The sequence below is a fragment of the Erinaceus europaeus genome, chromosome 19 (assembly GCF_950295315.1).
Source record: "Erinaceus europaeus chromosome 19, mEriEur2.1, whole genome shotgun sequence".
In the NCBI taxonomy this organism is placed as follows: Eukaryota; Metazoa; Chordata; class Mammalia; order Eulipotyphla; family Erinaceidae; genus Erinaceus; species Erinaceus europaeus.
The window spans coordinates 52,611,852-52,630,243 of record NC_080180.1 but is presented as its reverse complement, the minus strand read 5'-3'; the positions used below and the strand labels follow the sequence as shown (position 1 = coordinate 52,630,243).

At 36.8% G+C, this 18,392-nt stretch overlaps 2 protein-coding genes across 4 annotated transcripts in view; one reads left to right on the top strand and one right to left on the bottom strand.

The window, feature by feature from the left end:
- Positions 1 to 18,392, bottom strand: part of LRBA (LPS responsive beige-like anchor protein) — a 554,160-nt gene that overhangs the window by 165,422 nt on the left and 370,346 nt on the right. For all 3 annotated transcript variants that reach the window (XM_060178956.1, XM_060178957.1, XM_060178958.1), the window contains 4 exons: positions 6,209 to 6,326; positions 3,655 to 3,757; positions 2,831 to 2,946; positions 1,578 to 1,690 (listed from right to left, as the gene is read on the bottom strand). In XM_060178956.1, coding sequence (XP_060034939.1) covers positions 1,578 to 1,690; positions 2,831 to 2,946; positions 3,655 to 3,757; positions 6,209 to 6,326 — 450 coding nt within the window. The remainder of the gene's footprint in view (positions 1 to 1,577; positions 1,691 to 2,830; positions 2,947 to 3,654; positions 3,758 to 6,208; positions 6,327 to 18,392) is intronic.
- Positions 1 to 18,392, top strand: part of MAB21L2 (mab-21 like 2) — a 384,237-nt gene that overhangs the window by 310,782 nt on the left and 55,063 nt on the right. The gene's annotated exons all lie outside the window — the stretch shown is intronic.

The following is an 18,392-nucleotide window of genomic DNA, read 5'->3' as shown; positions in this document are numbered from 1 at the left end:
CAGCCTATGACACGGTCTGGCACCGTGGTCTCCTAGTCAAGATCTCAAGATGCCTGCCTCCATGGGTGGCCAACACTATATCGTTTCTTCTCCAAAACAGAAGATTCCGGGTGCATCTGGGTGACAAGTCTAGCAGATGGAGACTTGTCTCAAGTGGCCTCCCCTAGGGCTCTGTTCTGGCTCCTACGCTATTTAATATTTACATCAATGACCTTCCAGAAACTTCTTCAAGGAAGTTCATCTACGCCGATGACATCTGCTGTGCAACTCAGGCATCCAAGTTCGACATCCTCGAGGAAACACTCACGAAAGATATGTCTCTGATATCTGATTACTGTAAAAAATGGCAACTAATCCCTAGCACTGCAAAAATGGTATCATCTGTTTTCCATCTACACCATGCCTCGGCCTCGCGTGAGCTTAATGTGCAGCTTGGCGATGCAAGAATCCGGCATGAAGCCCAGCCAGTCTATCTTGGCGTTACTCTCGATCGCACCCTGTCATTTCATGAACATCTCATAAAAACTGCAGCAAAGGTGGGCGAGGGGAATAACATCATTGCAAGACTGGCCAGCTCCTCATGGGGTGCGAGCGCTTCCACACTACGATCATCATCTCTGGCATTATGCTACTCCACTGCAGAATACTGTGCCCCAGTATGGTTCCGTAGCCCCCATGTCCACTTGGTTGATTCCAAATTATATTCCTCCATGAGGATCATTTCTGGAACCATCCGTTCCACCCCGGTTCCATGGCTGCCAGTTCTTAGCAACATCGCCCCGCCAGATATTCGTCGGGATGCGGCATCATCTAAGTTCATTTCCCACGTCTACGCTCGACCGGACCTGCCAACATACGCGGATATCTTCGCCCACCCTGTCCAACGCTTGACGTCTCGTCACCCAATCTGGTCCCCTACGCCTACACTGAACTTCTCTGTTCCAGACTCTTGGAAACAGAGTTGGCAGTCAGCTGAGGTAAAGAACAAACACCTCATCACAGACCCCTGCAAGCGTCAACCCGGCTTTGACCTAGCACGTTATGACTGGGCCCTTCTCAATAGCTATCAAACAGGCCATGGCCGGTGCGCCGCTATGTTCCATCGCTGGGGAGCCAGAGACGACCCGAACTGCCCCTGAGGCTACAGACAGACTATGACCCACATAGTCAACGACTGCCACCTCTCCAGATTCAAAGGAGGTCTCAAAACTTTACATCAGGCTCAACCTGACGCTGTTGACTGGCTACGAAAGAAGGGCAAACACTAGAAGAAGAAGCAAAATAAGTAAAGAGATAGGAGACATCTACTGGATGGTCTCACTCATGTGGAATCTAGAGATCTGATATACATGAATTTGCAACAATAACAACAACAAAATGAAAGCAAACTGTTTCTAAGACTTGTGAGAACTATGCTGGCTATCTTTGGGAGGTCAAAATACAGATCTTTGGTGATAGGTATGGTGCAGAACTATACACTGATCCTACAATCTTATAATCAACTACTAATCACTAATTTAAAAAATGAAAGGGGAAAAAAAGAAAATGAAATTCCAGATGCTCATGGAGAAAGTTACCTTTGACAAATCTCTAAAGTTACTTGGCAAGGTAAGATCCAGTTCTTCTGACTCATAATTTGTGATGACCCAAGGAAACACTGGGTACTGATTTAGGTCATTGTAGCTCCGCCCTGGGGAGAAAAACATTGTCATTAATAATAAATACATATACATATATGTATATATTTGTTAATCTGAAGAAATGATAAAACAAATTCAGGAATATTTTCTAAAAGTAGGAATGAGGGACTCTTTCTGAATGCCAGACTTTGTACTCAGAGTCATTTATTATTTCCTTTAATCTTCTCAATTATCTCATGAAATTAGTATAATTCTCATCATACAGATTAAAACATTGAGGCATAATAGGGTAGGTACAACTAGTAATGACTGACCCAGATGCTCTGGACCTCAAGTTTATGCTCTTATAAACTACCCAACTATTTTTTAATACTTTAAATATTTAAGATCTTTTAAAAAATTGGCAATTCTCCTAAAGCATTTTTTTTTTAACTTATAGGCTCTTAAGGCTATATGTGGTTTTCACTTCTACCGAAGTTAATTTTTTACTGTATTAATTTACATTTTTCATTTTATAATTTTTCTTTCATTTGAAAGCATGTAGAGACCTTTTGTTTTACTTCCTTCTTCTGTAAAATTAATTAACTAATCAAATTGCTTATTGGCTAGAAACAAAGAGAAGTTGTGAGGGGAGGGGAGAGAGTAAGAGACACAGCCACAGCACTGTTTCGCTGCTCCTGAAGCTTTTCCCTGCAGGTGGGGAGCAGAGACTCAAGCCCTGCTCCTTACAAATAATGACATGCTTGCTCTACCAAGTGCACCACCACCCAGCCCTCTAGAACTATTTTGATAATTTATTATTAGTGATTTAATATTGGTTTACAAAACTATAAGACAAAAGGGTTAATTCTACACCATTCCCACTCCCAGAGCTCTGTGTCCCCATTTCCTCCATTAGAAACTAAAGTGGTTCACCCAAGGTACAGATATGGGTTGACTATTATTTTTATATCTACCTATCTTTCCCCCATTTTCTCTATAGTCCTGCTTCCTTTTTAAGTCATACCTACAACTATTACTATTTTCAAATGTCTAGACAAATATATTTTCAAATATACAACTACTTTTGTTCTTATACAAAACTATAATCTGATTACTCTTGATAGAGTGAAAATAAGCCACTTACGTAGGTACTCAATCTAGTCATATAATAAACAATAATTAAAGATTTCAACATTTATTTAAGTTACCTGCTATTGTATTGAGAAACATCAAGTACTCAAAATTTGAAATCTCCCTGTGTTGCCATCGCTGGGTCATAGTAGAAGCTTTGAAAAGTTGACGTGGACTAGCTAATGAAATACGCCTGCAAACAAACAAAAAAAAAAAAGAAGAATTTAATGTAGGAACAATTTAAACTTAAAACTAATACAACTAGATATGCGTGTATATTCAAAATGGTATCTGTCTAGTTCTACAAAGTTCTATTTACGTTATACTAATAAATACTAGAGAGTCATGCTACAATTAATAACTGGACAAGTGATTTGGACTATTCAAAGGTCTAGTATGCATGTCTTATTCATCAAAGTAAGATTCCATAACAAAGTCACTAAAACATCTAGGTACACTAAGCATTGAATATTAATAGTGCTCTATAATATCCTTTTTATTTTACTTTGGTTTATACTTGTTCTTCCTTTTTCTAGTTTCTTTAGAGGAAAGTTAAGCTGACTCAGAAAAACACAAATATAATCATACTGTACTTTCTATATAGTTTATATTTTCTTTTTTTATTTACTTTTAAACATTTATTAATTTATTTTAATTTGCTATTGGATAGAGACAGATAGAAATTAAGGGGGAGGGAGACAAAGAAATACCTGCAGCACTGCTTCATCACTCAGGAAGTTTTCCTCATGCATGTGGGGACCAGAGGCTTGAACCTGGGTCCCTGTGCACTGTAACCAGGTGTGTACTTAACCAGGTGTGCCACTACTCAGCCCCTACTTTACATTTTCTATGCTTTTTTTTTTTTTTTTACTTTCTGTATTTTTCTCATATATAACAGTACCTGGTTTGAGGCAATCCAAAACTGGTCCCAATACCAACACGAGGTAGATAGTTAACCACTTTTTTTACTGTTGCAGGGTCTGGGAAGTTGAACATTACAGCAACTATAAAAAATAAGTTTTTTGTAATTAGAACATAGTATGATTTCCTTTTTTTGGAAAACTTCTTCCAGAAAAGCATAATTTACTCCTAGTCCACATATATATTAAGTAGAATTACTGAGTAAATTATATTTATAGCAGATATCAAGTTTTGGTATTAATAAGCAGAAGAAATACTTCATTTATAAACTCCTTTGTCACAGACAGTTATTTCTATAAACACTGTCAGAAGCTCTAACAAATGTTAGTGCATTCATGTGAAATGAAGCTGATAGCATTCACGCACAACTGAAAGGTCACAAAATTCTGAGCTAACATCAAACAAGAATAGTCACTAAACTGCCATATATATTGATTTACAAGAATAGTTTTTTAAATTCTACTTATAATATTTCTATGTGTGCACATCTAATCTAAGAACAACAGAATAATTATACTTAAAAATCAAATTTTAGGGGCTTCCAGAGGCGGGGCTACGGACCAGCAGTAGCTGTGTTTCTCTCCACTACTTTCCTAGGTCAACGAGGAATACCAAAGGAGACCACCTAGGACCGCAACAAGACGGGACTAGAACGACTTCAGGAACCCACCAAGTCACCAGTCCACAGCACAGACTTTATTTAGAGCCATGAAGCAGAATAAAACATTGGCCATAAAGAAAAATAAAGTACTTATAAATGGTTAAAAAAAAATCAAATTTTAGGGGCTGGGTGGTGGTGCACCTGGTTGAGCACACATCTTGCAATGTACAAGGACCTAGTCCCCACCTGCAGGGGGGAATCTTGAGTGGTGAATCGGTGCTGCAAGTGTCTCTCTGTCTATCTTCCTCTCTATTTTCCCCTCCCCTCTCAATATCTGGCTGTCTCTATCAAATAAGTAAAAATAAAATTTTAATGCTTTGTGATCATTTCTGTTTAAAAGACATATACTTGAAAATATCAAGATATATATATATATATATATATGAATGTACTGAGTATATAAAACTGTCACAATACTTATCTATACACATTTTATCCTTAAAATTATCACAGTAAGGTTATAAAATCATTAAACTGAGTTTAGAAGACATTTGGCCAGTCTTAAAATATCAACACCAGTACAGAAACTAAACTATCTATGCTCATTCTGAAGATGATGTTTCTTCTCTATCAAATCTGAAATAATGGGCCAAATTCTTATCCATGTTAGTATAGATTTTAACACTTTTATTACCAATTTGTATGAAGGTAAATAAGTAGGTCCACTAAGCACCTAATACTGCATGCATATACCCATCACACGTTTTAAGTAAGCGTTCTGTATATATTTAATGCCTCATTGAATGTGGGTGGGTGGGGGAGACAAGAGAGAGAGAGAAAGAGAGAGAGAGATCAACCAATCAATCATAGGTTTTGGCTGATGACCCAAGCCAAGAAGGAAAGGCAATAAAAGACCATCCACGCCCAAACAAAAGCAAGGAAGCAGAAGAAACTTCCAAGAAGGAAAATGAATGAGGATGAACATTTAATAAATAAATACTGGATGGCTGAAACCCCTATGGGACAGCAAGAATACAGACTGAACTAAAGTGTGAAACACTGACTTGATTATTTGCCTGGAAGAGTAATGTTTACATTAGGAAAAGGAGCTATATGTCAGGGAGGAGACAAACTAGTAAAGGGACAAATATTTTTCCCTAAAGGAGTTTGTATTATTTAAAGATACATGATTTTTCATGGAAATAAAGATGTTCGCAGAATATGCTACTACTGAATATGTATAGATTTTTTAAAATGACACGTTGTAGATTACAGAAATGGTAAACCGTTGATTTACTTATAACAAAGTGTATGTGCAATAAATCACTAAGATTTATACATTCTTACTTGCATGCCTCCATTCATACCCAACAATGCCTTCCCTTCAAGTTCACCTTGTCTCTCCTCCTTGTCTTAATGAATTTCACGAAGTTCCATTCTAAGCCCACAAATTGAATTTTAGTTCTTTCAAGAATGATGTAATACAAAGCTAAGAAGACAATTCAGTACCATTTTCTGATGGTCCATTTATAATGGCAATGGATTAGACAAAAATTCAATAAATGTATGAATCATTTGATTATCTTCTCCCCTCTCCAAATGCAGGCACCTTCCAGAAGTTTTAAGCATTAGAACAATGGAGAGCATCAAAACCCCACTATGATTAAAAGGCATGTTAGTCCCCATGTTGCCGAGACCTGGCGCTAATCTTTGATATGGTGAAAAGGTATAGCTACTACAAATAATTCTAAGAACAACCAGGTTGGGAGACTATGGCAAAATAAATAAATAAATAAATAAATAAATAATAAAATAGCAATACGGCAGAGAGCAGACTAGAGAATGCCATGGAAGGAAATAATATGCTATGACCATAACAGAAATCTTAAGGAGATGAAAGTTAGCTGGTAACAACACTTCTATTACATATTACCTCTATTGGCCATAAAGATCTCAAGGGCTGTATTTTGCAAAAGGTAACGACGTGAAAAGATAGATCGGATCTCTGTGAACAGCCATTTTCCATGCAGTCCTTCTGTATATGCCAGGATCTGGTAAAGAAAAGAATAATATGAAATAAGTTAACAATACATTTTTTCTGTTCCCCCCAATAAAATATGAATTATTATTCCAACTGTTTTTAAAACTAAATAAAAAATTCATTAAGTAATTTGGAGGAAGATTTAGAAAATTTATTATTTTCTATAGAAAATAAACAAATGTAAAGACAGAACCAAATTCAAAAATCTACTTATAAGCATACTAAGGACTTTATCTCTCTCTTTTTTTATTAAGGACTTTCTAAGACAATGATTTAATCTCTTGCTTTTGGGGAAGTAGATAATGTATTATTTATTGGTTATTTTTTGAGTCGTATGGAAAATAATCTCTTAGAAAAAGCCTTAAAAAAGAGAAAGACTAAAAATAGCCCTACATGCTTATAAAGCACATCTACAAATTAATAAAAATAGTTATAATGTGCCCATAAGTACAGTTACATACATAAAATAAATTTAGGTTCTTTAAAAAGAATCATACTCTTAAGGTCACTGTTAAGGCAACAGTCACCTATTCAGGAAGCATAAAGACTGACAGTATAAGAGGCTAAGTATCATTTTGTCAGCTAGGCTAAACATAAACCTACAAACGAACTCAGCATAATCTCTCTATGGAGTAAGTGGTTGTCAGAGTAACTTGTTACAATTCTTGTCATCCTATGTGACAGGCGCAGTAGCTTAGAATGCTTTGCCAACTCAAAGCAATCCTGTCTTTAGTCCTAAGCCACTTCGTTGCTTTATTATTCAAGTTTTGTTTTTCAAAAAGTTCATTTCAAAAGCTTAATTATGAAGTTATTAAAAGAAAACCAAATTGGAATTTCTCCACACCAGTACTTCACATAATGCTAATAAAGAAAATCAAATTAGTAAAGAAAATCAAAGCTTATGAAAGCAAACTAAGTTAAACAATAAAGAGGCATCTCTTAAATGTAACCAACAGTAAAACCACAACATTTGTTAATAATGTTACATTTCAAGGACAAAGAATGCAGTAAGTAGAGGGAAAATAATAAGAATCAATCTTATGTAAACTTTTGCCTTTTTTTTTTTTTTTTTTTACAAATTTCCATTTCCATTCTCTAGATCTGAATTGTATATAAATCTCAGCTCAATGAAAAAAGTTTATTTGGAGAAAAGAAACCTTAATTCACCTACAAACGTGTAGATTTTTCTACAGAACTAATTATAGTTCTAGATTTTTAACATCTAGGAATGAAAGAATGAGTGTACACTCAAGCTCAGAATTTTCTGAAAAACAAAAAAATTCCAAGAACCAAACCATCTGTCATAGTTTGACAGCTTAAGAGTCAGCCTATTAGCTCTTTCATGAAACTAGCACCTATATAAGTAAAAGACCTAGAGACAAAAGGAAAAGAGACTCTCAAGATGTCTTTAAACAGAATTTGCATGTACATCTTTTCCTCACCACTCCCAGATGCTCTGGACCTCCAAAGTCTGCAGTGATTTCCTACTTGGTCTCTCTTCTATTTATTTGTAGGACCCTACTCTGACCACAGGAGCCAAAGGGTACAAAAATTAGATCTCATCACTCCTACATTTAGTACATGCATACTGAACTCTGCAGGTTTCTGTTTGTAAGGCTTACATCAGAGACTCCCTGATGGGCCCTTCAAACTTTTTTTCTCCTCCCCTTGGAATACCCTCATGATTGGCTAACACACATTTAGATTTCAGCTTAAATGTCACCTCCTGGGGGCTGGGTGGTAGCACAGCGGGTTAAGCACACGTGTCGCAAAGCGCAAGGACTGGGGTAAGGATGCTGGCTCGAGCCCCTGGCTCCCCACCTCCAGGTGAGTCACTTCACGAGCAGTGAAGCAGGTCTGCAGGTGTCTATATTTCTCTCCCTCTCTCTGTCTTCCCCTCCTTTCTCCATTTCGCTCTGTCCTATCCAACAACAAAATCAATGGCAACAATAATAATAATGACAACAAGGGCAACAAAATGGGAAAAAAATGCCTCTAGGAGCAGTGGATTCGTAGTGCAGGCACTGAGCCCCAGCGATAACCCTGGAGGCAGAAAAAAAAAAAAGTCACCTCCTCCGAGAAGCCACAGGTTCTAAACCTCATTTCCTCCATTACTACATTATACTATTATACATTATACTACTCCAAACTCAAGAGATTTCCTTCATAACATTTATTAATTGTTGAAGTAGTATTTTTGCTTGTCTCTAGTATTCAGTACTTAAGTACTAGAATCTAAGTTCTGCTAGAGTAATGATGCTGAAAACACTCAAGGTCCATTTTTAATAAAGTGTCGAACGCAAAGTAGATGTTTCTGAAATGCATTAATGAGTGACAACCTATGCTCTGTGTGTGGCCCAATTTAATTTTCTTTGGGCCATGTGATACTTTTAAAAAGTATGTGGTAAAGAATGCTTCATACGTATACATGAGTAGTAGTATACTACTACTCAGCTGTAAGCAATGCTAAAATCTCCTTGGCAAACATCTTAGATGAGACCTGAAGGAATCACGCTAAGTGAGAAAACCAGAAGAAGGATAAATAACAGATGGATCTTATCCATAAGTGGAACTTAAGAAACAAAGAAAATACAGGGTGAAACTTAAGACTAGCTGAGATTTGTTGCAGTAGATCCAAGGACTCTAAAGGTGGGAGTTGGGAAGGGTGCAGGATGGGGCTTGAGGAGACTGAATGGAAGTTGAGGGATGCAGAGGACCACAGCAGAAGGATGTCAGTTGGCAGGTGTGGAGTACAGACGCCTATGTCAGGTAGGTAAGAAACTGCACTTTATGACAACAGTTATTCCTCACCCCCCCAAAAAAAAGTAGAAGAAAAATTCAAGTTGATGAAATATCTGAGAAAACACTTTGAAGATATTTACATAATTTACAATAGATAGATTTTTGGTTTCACATGAAAAAAACAAAAACAACTAGAGTTTCCGGTGGTGGCAGACCTGGTTGAGCGCACATGTTACAATGCACAAGGACCCAGGTTCAAGCCTCTGGTTCCCACCTGCAGAAGGGAAGCTTTTCAAGTGGCAAGTCAGTGCTGCAGGTGTCTCTCTTTCTCTCTTTACTTCCCCCCTTCCTCTCAATTTCTGTCTCTACTCAATAAATAAATAAATTAATTAAATAACCCTAGTTTCTGTCAGACTTGAATCTAAAGTGAACCTCTTCAATAACAAGGTAATCAGATGCACAAATGTATCACAAAGCTGAAAATACACACATAACTTATAGTCACCCCTCTATAACCCAGATTTATACTGACTTATGTGATTGAATCTACAAGAACAGAACACAGCAGTAGGGAAAGAATAAAATTATGCCACATAAAAAAGGGGGGCTAGGCAGTGGCTCAGCGGGTTAAGCAAACATGGTTCACAGCACATGGACCAGTGTACCAGTGTAGGGATCCCAGTTTGAGCTCCTAGCTCCCCACATGCATGGGGGTCACTTCACAAGCAGTGAAGCAGGTCTGCAGGTGTCTATCTTTCTCTCCCCCCTGTTTTCCCCTCCTCTCTCAATTTCTTTTTCCTATTCAACAACAACAACAATAAACAACAAGAGCAACAAAAGGAAAAAAAAATAGCCTCCAAGAGCAGTGAATTCATAGTGCAGGCATGGAGCCCCAGTGATAATCCTGGAGGTTAAAAAAAAAAAAAAAAAGCATGCACTGTTCATCCACTCACCATTATCTGCCCACTCTCTACTGTTTGAGTTTGCTACCCTGGACTTACTCAATAAAGAGAGAATTCCACATTAGTTCTGTAACACTTAAGAGTCCTAGTTATTGACTTACAAGAAAAATCAGATAAGACAAGCTAATTGTACAATACAAAATTCCTTTTGTGTGTTTTTTTAAGTTCCTTGTAAAGGTAAGGACTTAATCTAGACAACTGAAAGTTTACTCATCCAGAAATGCAGAGTTCCACATACACCACTTTGTCATATTTCTTTAAACGGCTGTTAGAGGGGGTTGAGTTAAGCACACTTACACTTAATACTAAGCATAAGGACCTTTATAAGAATCCCTGTTCAGGTCCCCAGCTCCCCACTTGCAAGGGGTCACTTCACAAGCAGTGAAACAGGTATGCAAGTATCTTTATCTTCCCCTCCTCTCTCAATTTCTTTCTGTCCTAACCAATAAAATGGGGGTGGAGGGTTAGTCACCAGGAGCAGTGGATTTGTAGTGCAGGCACCGAGCCCCAATGATAACCCTGGAGGTGAATAAAATTTTTAAAAAGTTGTTAGACTTGAACTAAACTCCTTAAATTTTTTAAAAAATATTTATTCCCTTTTTGTTGCCCTTGTTGTTTTGTTGTTGTAGTTATTATTGTTGTTGTTATTGATGTCGTTGTTGGATAGGACAGACAGAAATAGAGAGAGGAGAAGACAGAGAGGGGGAGAGAAAGATAGACAGCTGCAGAACTGCTTCACTGCTTGTGAAGAGACCCCCCCCCTGCAGGTAGGGAGCCGGGGGCTTGAACAAGGATCTTTATGGAGGTCCTTGCGCTTTGCGCCACCTGCAATTAACCCATTGCCGCTCAACTCCCCGTCAAAAATTTTAATCAATTTAATTTGTTTTCTTGTACATAAATTATATGTAAAAGGGGAAGTCAAACAACAAAGGATTCTTTAAAATGTGATATAATGAGAATATCACACACTGCTCTGAAAATTCTACTTTTCAAATCTTTAGAACTAGTATAATAAAACTATACATTCACTTTGGTGATAAATTATTATAAGAAGATCAAGTACGGGAGTCGGGCTGTAGCGCAGCGGGTTAAGCGCAGGTGGCGCAAAGCACAAGGACCGGCATAAGGATCCCGGTTCGAACCCCGCCTCCCCACCTGCAGGGGGGTCGCTTCACAGGCGGTGAAACAGGTCTGCAGGTGTCTATCTTTCTCTCCCCCTCTCTGTCTTCCCCTCCTCTCTCTCCGTTTCTCTCTATCCTATCCAACAATGACGACAATAATAACTACAACAATAAAACAACAAGGGCAACAAAAGGGAATAAATAAATAAAATAAAATATTAAAAAAAATTAAAAAAAAAAAGAAGATCAAGTACTACAGATTTAGATATACTCTGTTGTTGTGGTGGTCTGGTGTCGGGCTGCACGCGGAGGACGTCCAGAGCAAAGGGGTACACAAATCTTTATTATAGGATGGGAGGGTTGGTTCAGACCACGTGGAGCCAGCCGGCAATGGCCGTCCCCACTATCTGACCACGGAGGAGAGCAGGGAGCGAGACCTCAGAGAGGGAGAGCTGAGAGCCCAGAGGGGGGGGGGGGGTGAGGGGGCTTTTTATTGGGCGACAACCAGGGGTGACGTGTAGGGCCAGGATTGGTTGAAGGGGGGCACTCTAGGATTTTGCTGGCGTAGAAAAACCTGTGGGCGGAGACTGCATCAGAATAACTCCTCAGCAACAATACTCTATAGTACCCCAATTATTAGAAGAAATTGGTGTCCTAATCAGAGATTTTTAATGTACTATAATATTTTTCCATTTAGGGGGTCGGGTGGTAGCACGTGGCACAAAGCGAAAGGTTATTCGAGCCTCCGACTCCCCACCTGCAGGAGAGTCGCTTCACAGGGGGTGAAGCAGGTCTGCAGGTGTCTGTCTTTCTCTCCCCCTCTGTCTTCCCCTCCTCTCTCCATTTCTCTGTCCTATCCAACAACAACATCAATAACAACGATAATAATATCCACAACAATGGTAAAACAACCAAGGTAACAAAAGGGAAAAAATGAAAAATGGCCTCCAGAAGCAGTGGATTTGTGGTGCAGGCACTGAGACCTAGCAATAACCCTGGAGGATGGATATATATATATATATTTCCATGTAATAAAAAATTTAATTTACATATACCCTCCATTAACAATATGATTAAAGAGTTAAAATGCTCCTTTGAAGGCATGCTCCTTTAAAATTTACTCTATGTGATTTTCAAACATACCCAAAACTATAAAAAAATGACATTTCATATATTGCAACATTCTAACATTTCAACACATTATTGCATTATGAAACTTTAAAAAAGCATTATAGATAGTATTGAAATGTCCATTATAACCTTTTCTGGTGCCATTTTCTCCTATGCCAAAGTCAATTACGAGGTGAGTGAGAGGAGTCATTTACACACACAGGACACCACTCTGCTCTGACTACTGGTGGTACCTAGGATTGAAGCTGGGAATTCACATGCAAGTCCTCCGCACAACCACTATGCTATCTCTCAATCCATATGAATTTTAAACTATTAGACTATATAGCCATAACAGCCAGTATTGTTCTAAATATTTTCACATCTGATATAAACAGCATTATAATGAATGCTTGACAGAGGGCTTTTTAAGCTCCTAACACAGTCTGACAATATTTTATACCTGAAAGAAAACAGGTGATGAAAATTACTGAAAATGACCAAACTTATTGATAATTAAAACCTTTTGTACATAAATACAAAAAAATTAACATCATTTAAAAATATCAAACAAAATTCTACACTTAGAGTCCAAGAGAACTGAGGTTTATATACAAACAAAAAACTCACAGCAGAATTACTAGCTGAAAACGATCCACAAGCATTTCTTTCAAGTATTCATTAGGAATAGGTGTTGGTACCATAAGCAGCTGCAGCTGAGTTAAGCAAGAGGTTTATTTCTTACTGGAATAGTATATTCCTGGTCTGAGGCTTCACTTCAAAGTCTCTAGAGTTCAATTAAAACTGGATTAGGTAGAAGCAGACCGTTCTCGGGGACTTTCTGTTCACTGAAACTCTACCTACACTGACAGCACCCTAGACAGAGGTCTAGCCCGCCAATGAATCAGTTGCTATGGAAACTGTATCATTACCATTGCTCTTCAGTTATGACCTCAAGTCTAGAATAGCTGGAAAGCTTAAGGCCACAGCACTGTCTGAATGTTCACCACCTTGCTCGAATATGGTATTATTGTCAGTGAATTTAACTGAAAAAAAGTTTCAGAAAAGCTAGTTTATTAGATGAAAGGAAGCTAGAAAAGAAGTCAATATTTAAGCTAAAACAGAGAGAGATGTAGGTATATATATAGCAATCTACTAATTTACCTTTTGTATCTTTACCCTTTATACCCTATAACAGAAATACCTTAATACCTTCACATGTCCTCATTAAAATTTTATCTAAAACTGTACTTTCTGAAGATACCATTGATCCCTGAAATATATACGTGGTTTCTTTAAATAGCCATGGCACATGAAAACTCATGAAATACATATGAAAACGACTTGAAACTTGGCTTGAAAGTAAAGCATTTCTCACTTTCTCTTTAATCTTTCATTTACAAAAGTTAGAAATTTATCCAAACAAAACTTTTTTTTTCTTTCTCATGGAAGAACAAAAAAGAAATCTGTCTTGACTATCCTTGTTATTTTCAGAATATCAGGCATTTTTTTAAAAAGTAGATTCAAAGCAGTCTTTTGAAATAAAGCCATTTTTGCTCCACTTAAGAAAAAAAAGTTTTTATATAAAAATATCCTCAATAAATGTTAAATATTTAAACATCCTTGTTGAAAAATATATTCAAAAGCGATCAAATGTTTTACCTAAAGAATAATATTAACATGGAACCACATATAAATAAAATCAGTAAGAGATATTTTTTAAAATATTGCTATTTACAAAAATTAGTACTGTACAGTCCTTGATATTTCTCAATTTTTAAGTTTTTACTCTTGGTTTCATATTTTTGAAGAATTCGATGAACAACAGTACTGAAGATTTCACAACAGTTATTTCTAAACTATGTGAATATATTTAACATCAAGAAAAATATTTTATACTAGTATGCAAACCAAACTAACCATAACCTCAGTTATATAACAACTATGCTTCAAGACAATTATTAGTCACAATACTTATATCCAATAAAGCTAAACATTAAACATCTGAAATACATTTAAAATGAAGGGGCACTGAAATATTCTAACTATAGCCCACCACTAAATGTATGTGCAAATACATTTTCTCTACAATGACTGAAATTTTAACAAGCTAAAGTAATTTCAATCAAATATTATAAAGTTTACCACTGTTATTAAAATCCTTTTGAATTATGCTTTGCTGAAGTTTGACATCAAAGTATATCTCTTAATTTACCCTAATTAATACTGAATAAAGATCACTTCATCAATTATGTAACTTTTAGTTTTAACTTTTTAAAGATATAGTCTGAAAGTAAAACTCAGATATAATTTAAGTTAAAAATGACATATAGTTAACTATTGGAATGTTACCATGGCAATTTTGTCATTTAATATATGCCCACAAACTCACAGAATATCTCTAAACTCTGAAAAGAGCAATAACAAAAAAAGTTGTGAAATATAAGATTTTCATTTATATTAATGATATGTAGTATTTTTCATCTATCTAGGACATTTTCTTCTCTTGTTTATATTTCTCTTGTTTATTGCATGTTGCAGTATTTTCCTTAGCATTTTCATAGGTGACAAATTCAATTAAACATATTAATTAAACTACTAGGCAGTTTAGTCAGTATGAAAAATTAAAAATATCTAAATAAAATGCTATGTGACCTCTATTGATTGTTAGCCTGGGTGTGGATGGTGCGGCAGCTGGGAGGGGCAGAAGGGGAGTTAACAAACACATACACTCTTGTGTTTTCTCTTCCAATTACTGAGGGAGATGATAAAACCACAGCAAATGATGTATCAGCTCATTTTATCTTATCGCTTTAGGGCTAGGTGACAATGAAGTTCATATTTCACTGACTCCCATTGAAGATTGTGAAAATTACTTGCCCTTATGACCTGAAATTTCACTAGAAGACAGAAATTTCTCTTCTGCAAAGTAATGCAATTTTTCAGATGTCAACCTTTAGCCCAGCTTTAAAAATTAATTTCATTTATATTAACCAATGATATCGATATTTTCAAAGAACGCTTCTTGATACATGAAGCACTGACTGGCAAATTGATGTTGCTTTAGATGGGTAAAACTATTTTATTTTAAGCTGCTGTGGCAGACAGATTTATAGCAAACTGAAATTCCCATTTCATAATTTAATATTTGTGCCAGTGATGCACCTTTAAGCCCCTGGCCTGTAAATAATTCAGTTGCTTGGTTCTATTTGTATTTTCTACTTGTTTTCCAGTTTAAAAATAATTTGCTTTCTAAATGATGTATCACAAAAGTCATCCTTTATTAAACGTTTAATATAAACCTTCATGAGTAAAGTCAAATGTGAAAATGAAGAAATAGAATAAAGAAACATTTACCCACCATTCCACTAACTTTGAATCACATTTTTTAAATTTCTGCTGCATTTGTAGCATAATATCCTTTGAAAGACAAGAAAGAATGTAAAACATAATAAAAGATTATTAAGGAACAATGTAAAAGAAGATGAATGTGTCCTAGGTTTTTTTTTTTTTTATGACAGCACATGAGGTAAAGAACTATGCAGTGAATTTTCAGAAATAACAGTAGAATGAATGCAGATGAATACCTTATTTAAAATAGAGCTTATCTGCACTTGAATGGCCTTTTTCAGATACAAATATAAAATTCAGGTTAGGGAGATGGCACAGTGATTCATGCAACAACTTTCATGCCGAGGCTCAGAGTTCACAGATCCAATCCCCTGTACCATCATAAACCAGAGCTTACAGTGCTCTGGAAGAAGGGAGGAGGTGGGGAAACGCCACAGTGTCAATGTTATCATGGACAAGGTGAGGAAGTGTTCCATCTGAGTTCAGCATAAGAGATACAGAAATTACTCAGTGTTTGCACAAAAAAAGTAAATTATCAATACAAAATTTCAATGTTTTAGAGTAAAAATGGTACTAAAAGATACAGAGTATAAGACTGGGAGATATTTCACTGAGCACACCATTTGTCATATCAAACCCCAACCAACATATGGGAGCACAACACAAAAGGAAGTTTTATGAGTGGTAGAGTAGTGCTGCAGGCTCCTCTCTCTCTCTCTCTCTCTCTCTCTCTCTCTGTTAACCTCTATCTAGGGAGGAAAATAAAAGTCTATTGAGAGTGTTGGGATTATGTAGGTGCAAAGTCCTGGCAGGGAAAAAAAAAAAATTCCTGAGTAAGTTTTTATTATAACTATGCAGTACAGTGCTGTGTTTCACTAAAAAAAATGCCTTACTATTAGAAGACAATCATTACACCAAGTAACCTTTGCATACTCTCACTAGATTGGAGTTTCTACTTTACTGGAGTTCATAGAGGTCAGCTCACTGATCTTAGTCATCTTTCTATTTATGGTACCAATCACAGCTCCCAAATACCAAAGACACTGACAGGCAGACTGAGGGTCAGTTCACTTTCACAAACTATGCACGATCCAAAATTAAGAAATAAATAAGCATAAACAGTAGAAAGCAAAAAACGATAAAAAAAAAAAAAAGTGAAACACAAGCACATGATCAAAAAAGTTAAGGGTCATAGCTCAACTTCTGAATTAGATGTAGTGACAGGGATTGAATTTACTATTACACATTAAAAATGCTTACACAGGGGGGGAGTATTGCTTTGAAAACCTCCAACAACAAGCAACAAAAAGCAGTAATCCCTGAGTGGTGGGGGAGGGGAGAGTGAGGAGAGTGGTTCTATCCATTATTCCCTGTTCCCCAGCAGCCAGAAATAACAGTGTTTTGTGGTTTCTGGGAATAGAGAAAAATGGTGTAGTATAGCTGGCTGAGGCAGTTAAGTGTACAGGGCAGAGTTGTAGTATGAAAAGGGCAGGAAAGAATTCCTGGGACCTGAAGTCTTCAGATCAACCCAGGTGTTTAAGAAAACAAACTGGTTGTGGTATATAGCACCAAAACAAAGGAATCTGGGGGAGAGATGGTATTCCTGTCCTGGTATACGCCAGTGGAAATGGGCCTAAATTGGGGATGAGAGTGTTTGGGGCACAACTATGACAGGGGAATAAGAAATTTTAACAATGTCTCAACAACTCTACTATAAACTACTAAGCCCTCAATAAAATTACTGGGGGAAAAAGGAGGGAGGGGAGGGGAGGGGGAGGAAGGGGAGGGAGGGGGGAGGAGAAGGAAGGGGAGGGAAAAGGAAGAGAGGAGGAAACTGAGCTGAGTGAAAGAGTCTCTAAAATTTTAGGGAAGCATACTGAAGAGCAAGAAAGGTCTCGTCATTCATGGAGCACACAATAGATTGTTCAGAAGGATTCTGCCTCAATTGTGGAGAAAAATTAGCTCCAGATTAAATGTTACTCAGGTCCTTCCTAACAAATACTTTATGAAAAAGCAAGATCCAGATGAATCAAACTATTTCTAAGAAACTTAACTGCATCACAGAACAATGCACTAAAACACTATAGAAAGTAAAATATCTGGTCTCTCTCTCTCTCTCAAAAATTAAATAAATAAAATAAAATAAAAAAGAAAGTAAAATATCTACCACACAACAGGGAAAAATTCACTACAGCTGGAATTCAACTTAAAATTATTAGTCTTTTCTGCTTGCTGTGCTCTTCCTCCCCAAAAAAATCTACGAAAAGGGTGGGGGAGATAGCATAACAGTAAGGCAAAAAAACATATTTTATGTTTACTTATTTACTTATTTTAATAGAGACAGAGAAACAGAGAGGAGGGGAGATACAGAGGGAGAGAAAAAGAGACATCTGCAGCACTGCTTCACCAAGTGAACCTGGATCCCTTGAATTGGAACATGTATGCTTTACCAGATGTGCCACTGCCTGGCCTCCAGAAAAGCATATTTTAGAACAAAAATAGTCCTAGATTTAAAGAAGTTTGTTTGATAATGATAAATAGCATATTTAAACACATGAAGCAAAATCTGAGGAAGCTGAAATGAGAAACAGAACTCCACAATTATGAACAGGTATCAATACTCTCTTAATAACTGTTAAAACTAGTAGTTGGAAATCAGTGAAGATACACACTTGAGGGGCCAGCCGGTGGTGCACCTGGTTAAACACTCACACCACAGTGTATAAGGACCCAGGTTCAAGCCCCTGTTTCAAAGAAATTGAATTCAAAATTTAAATAATCCCATAAAAT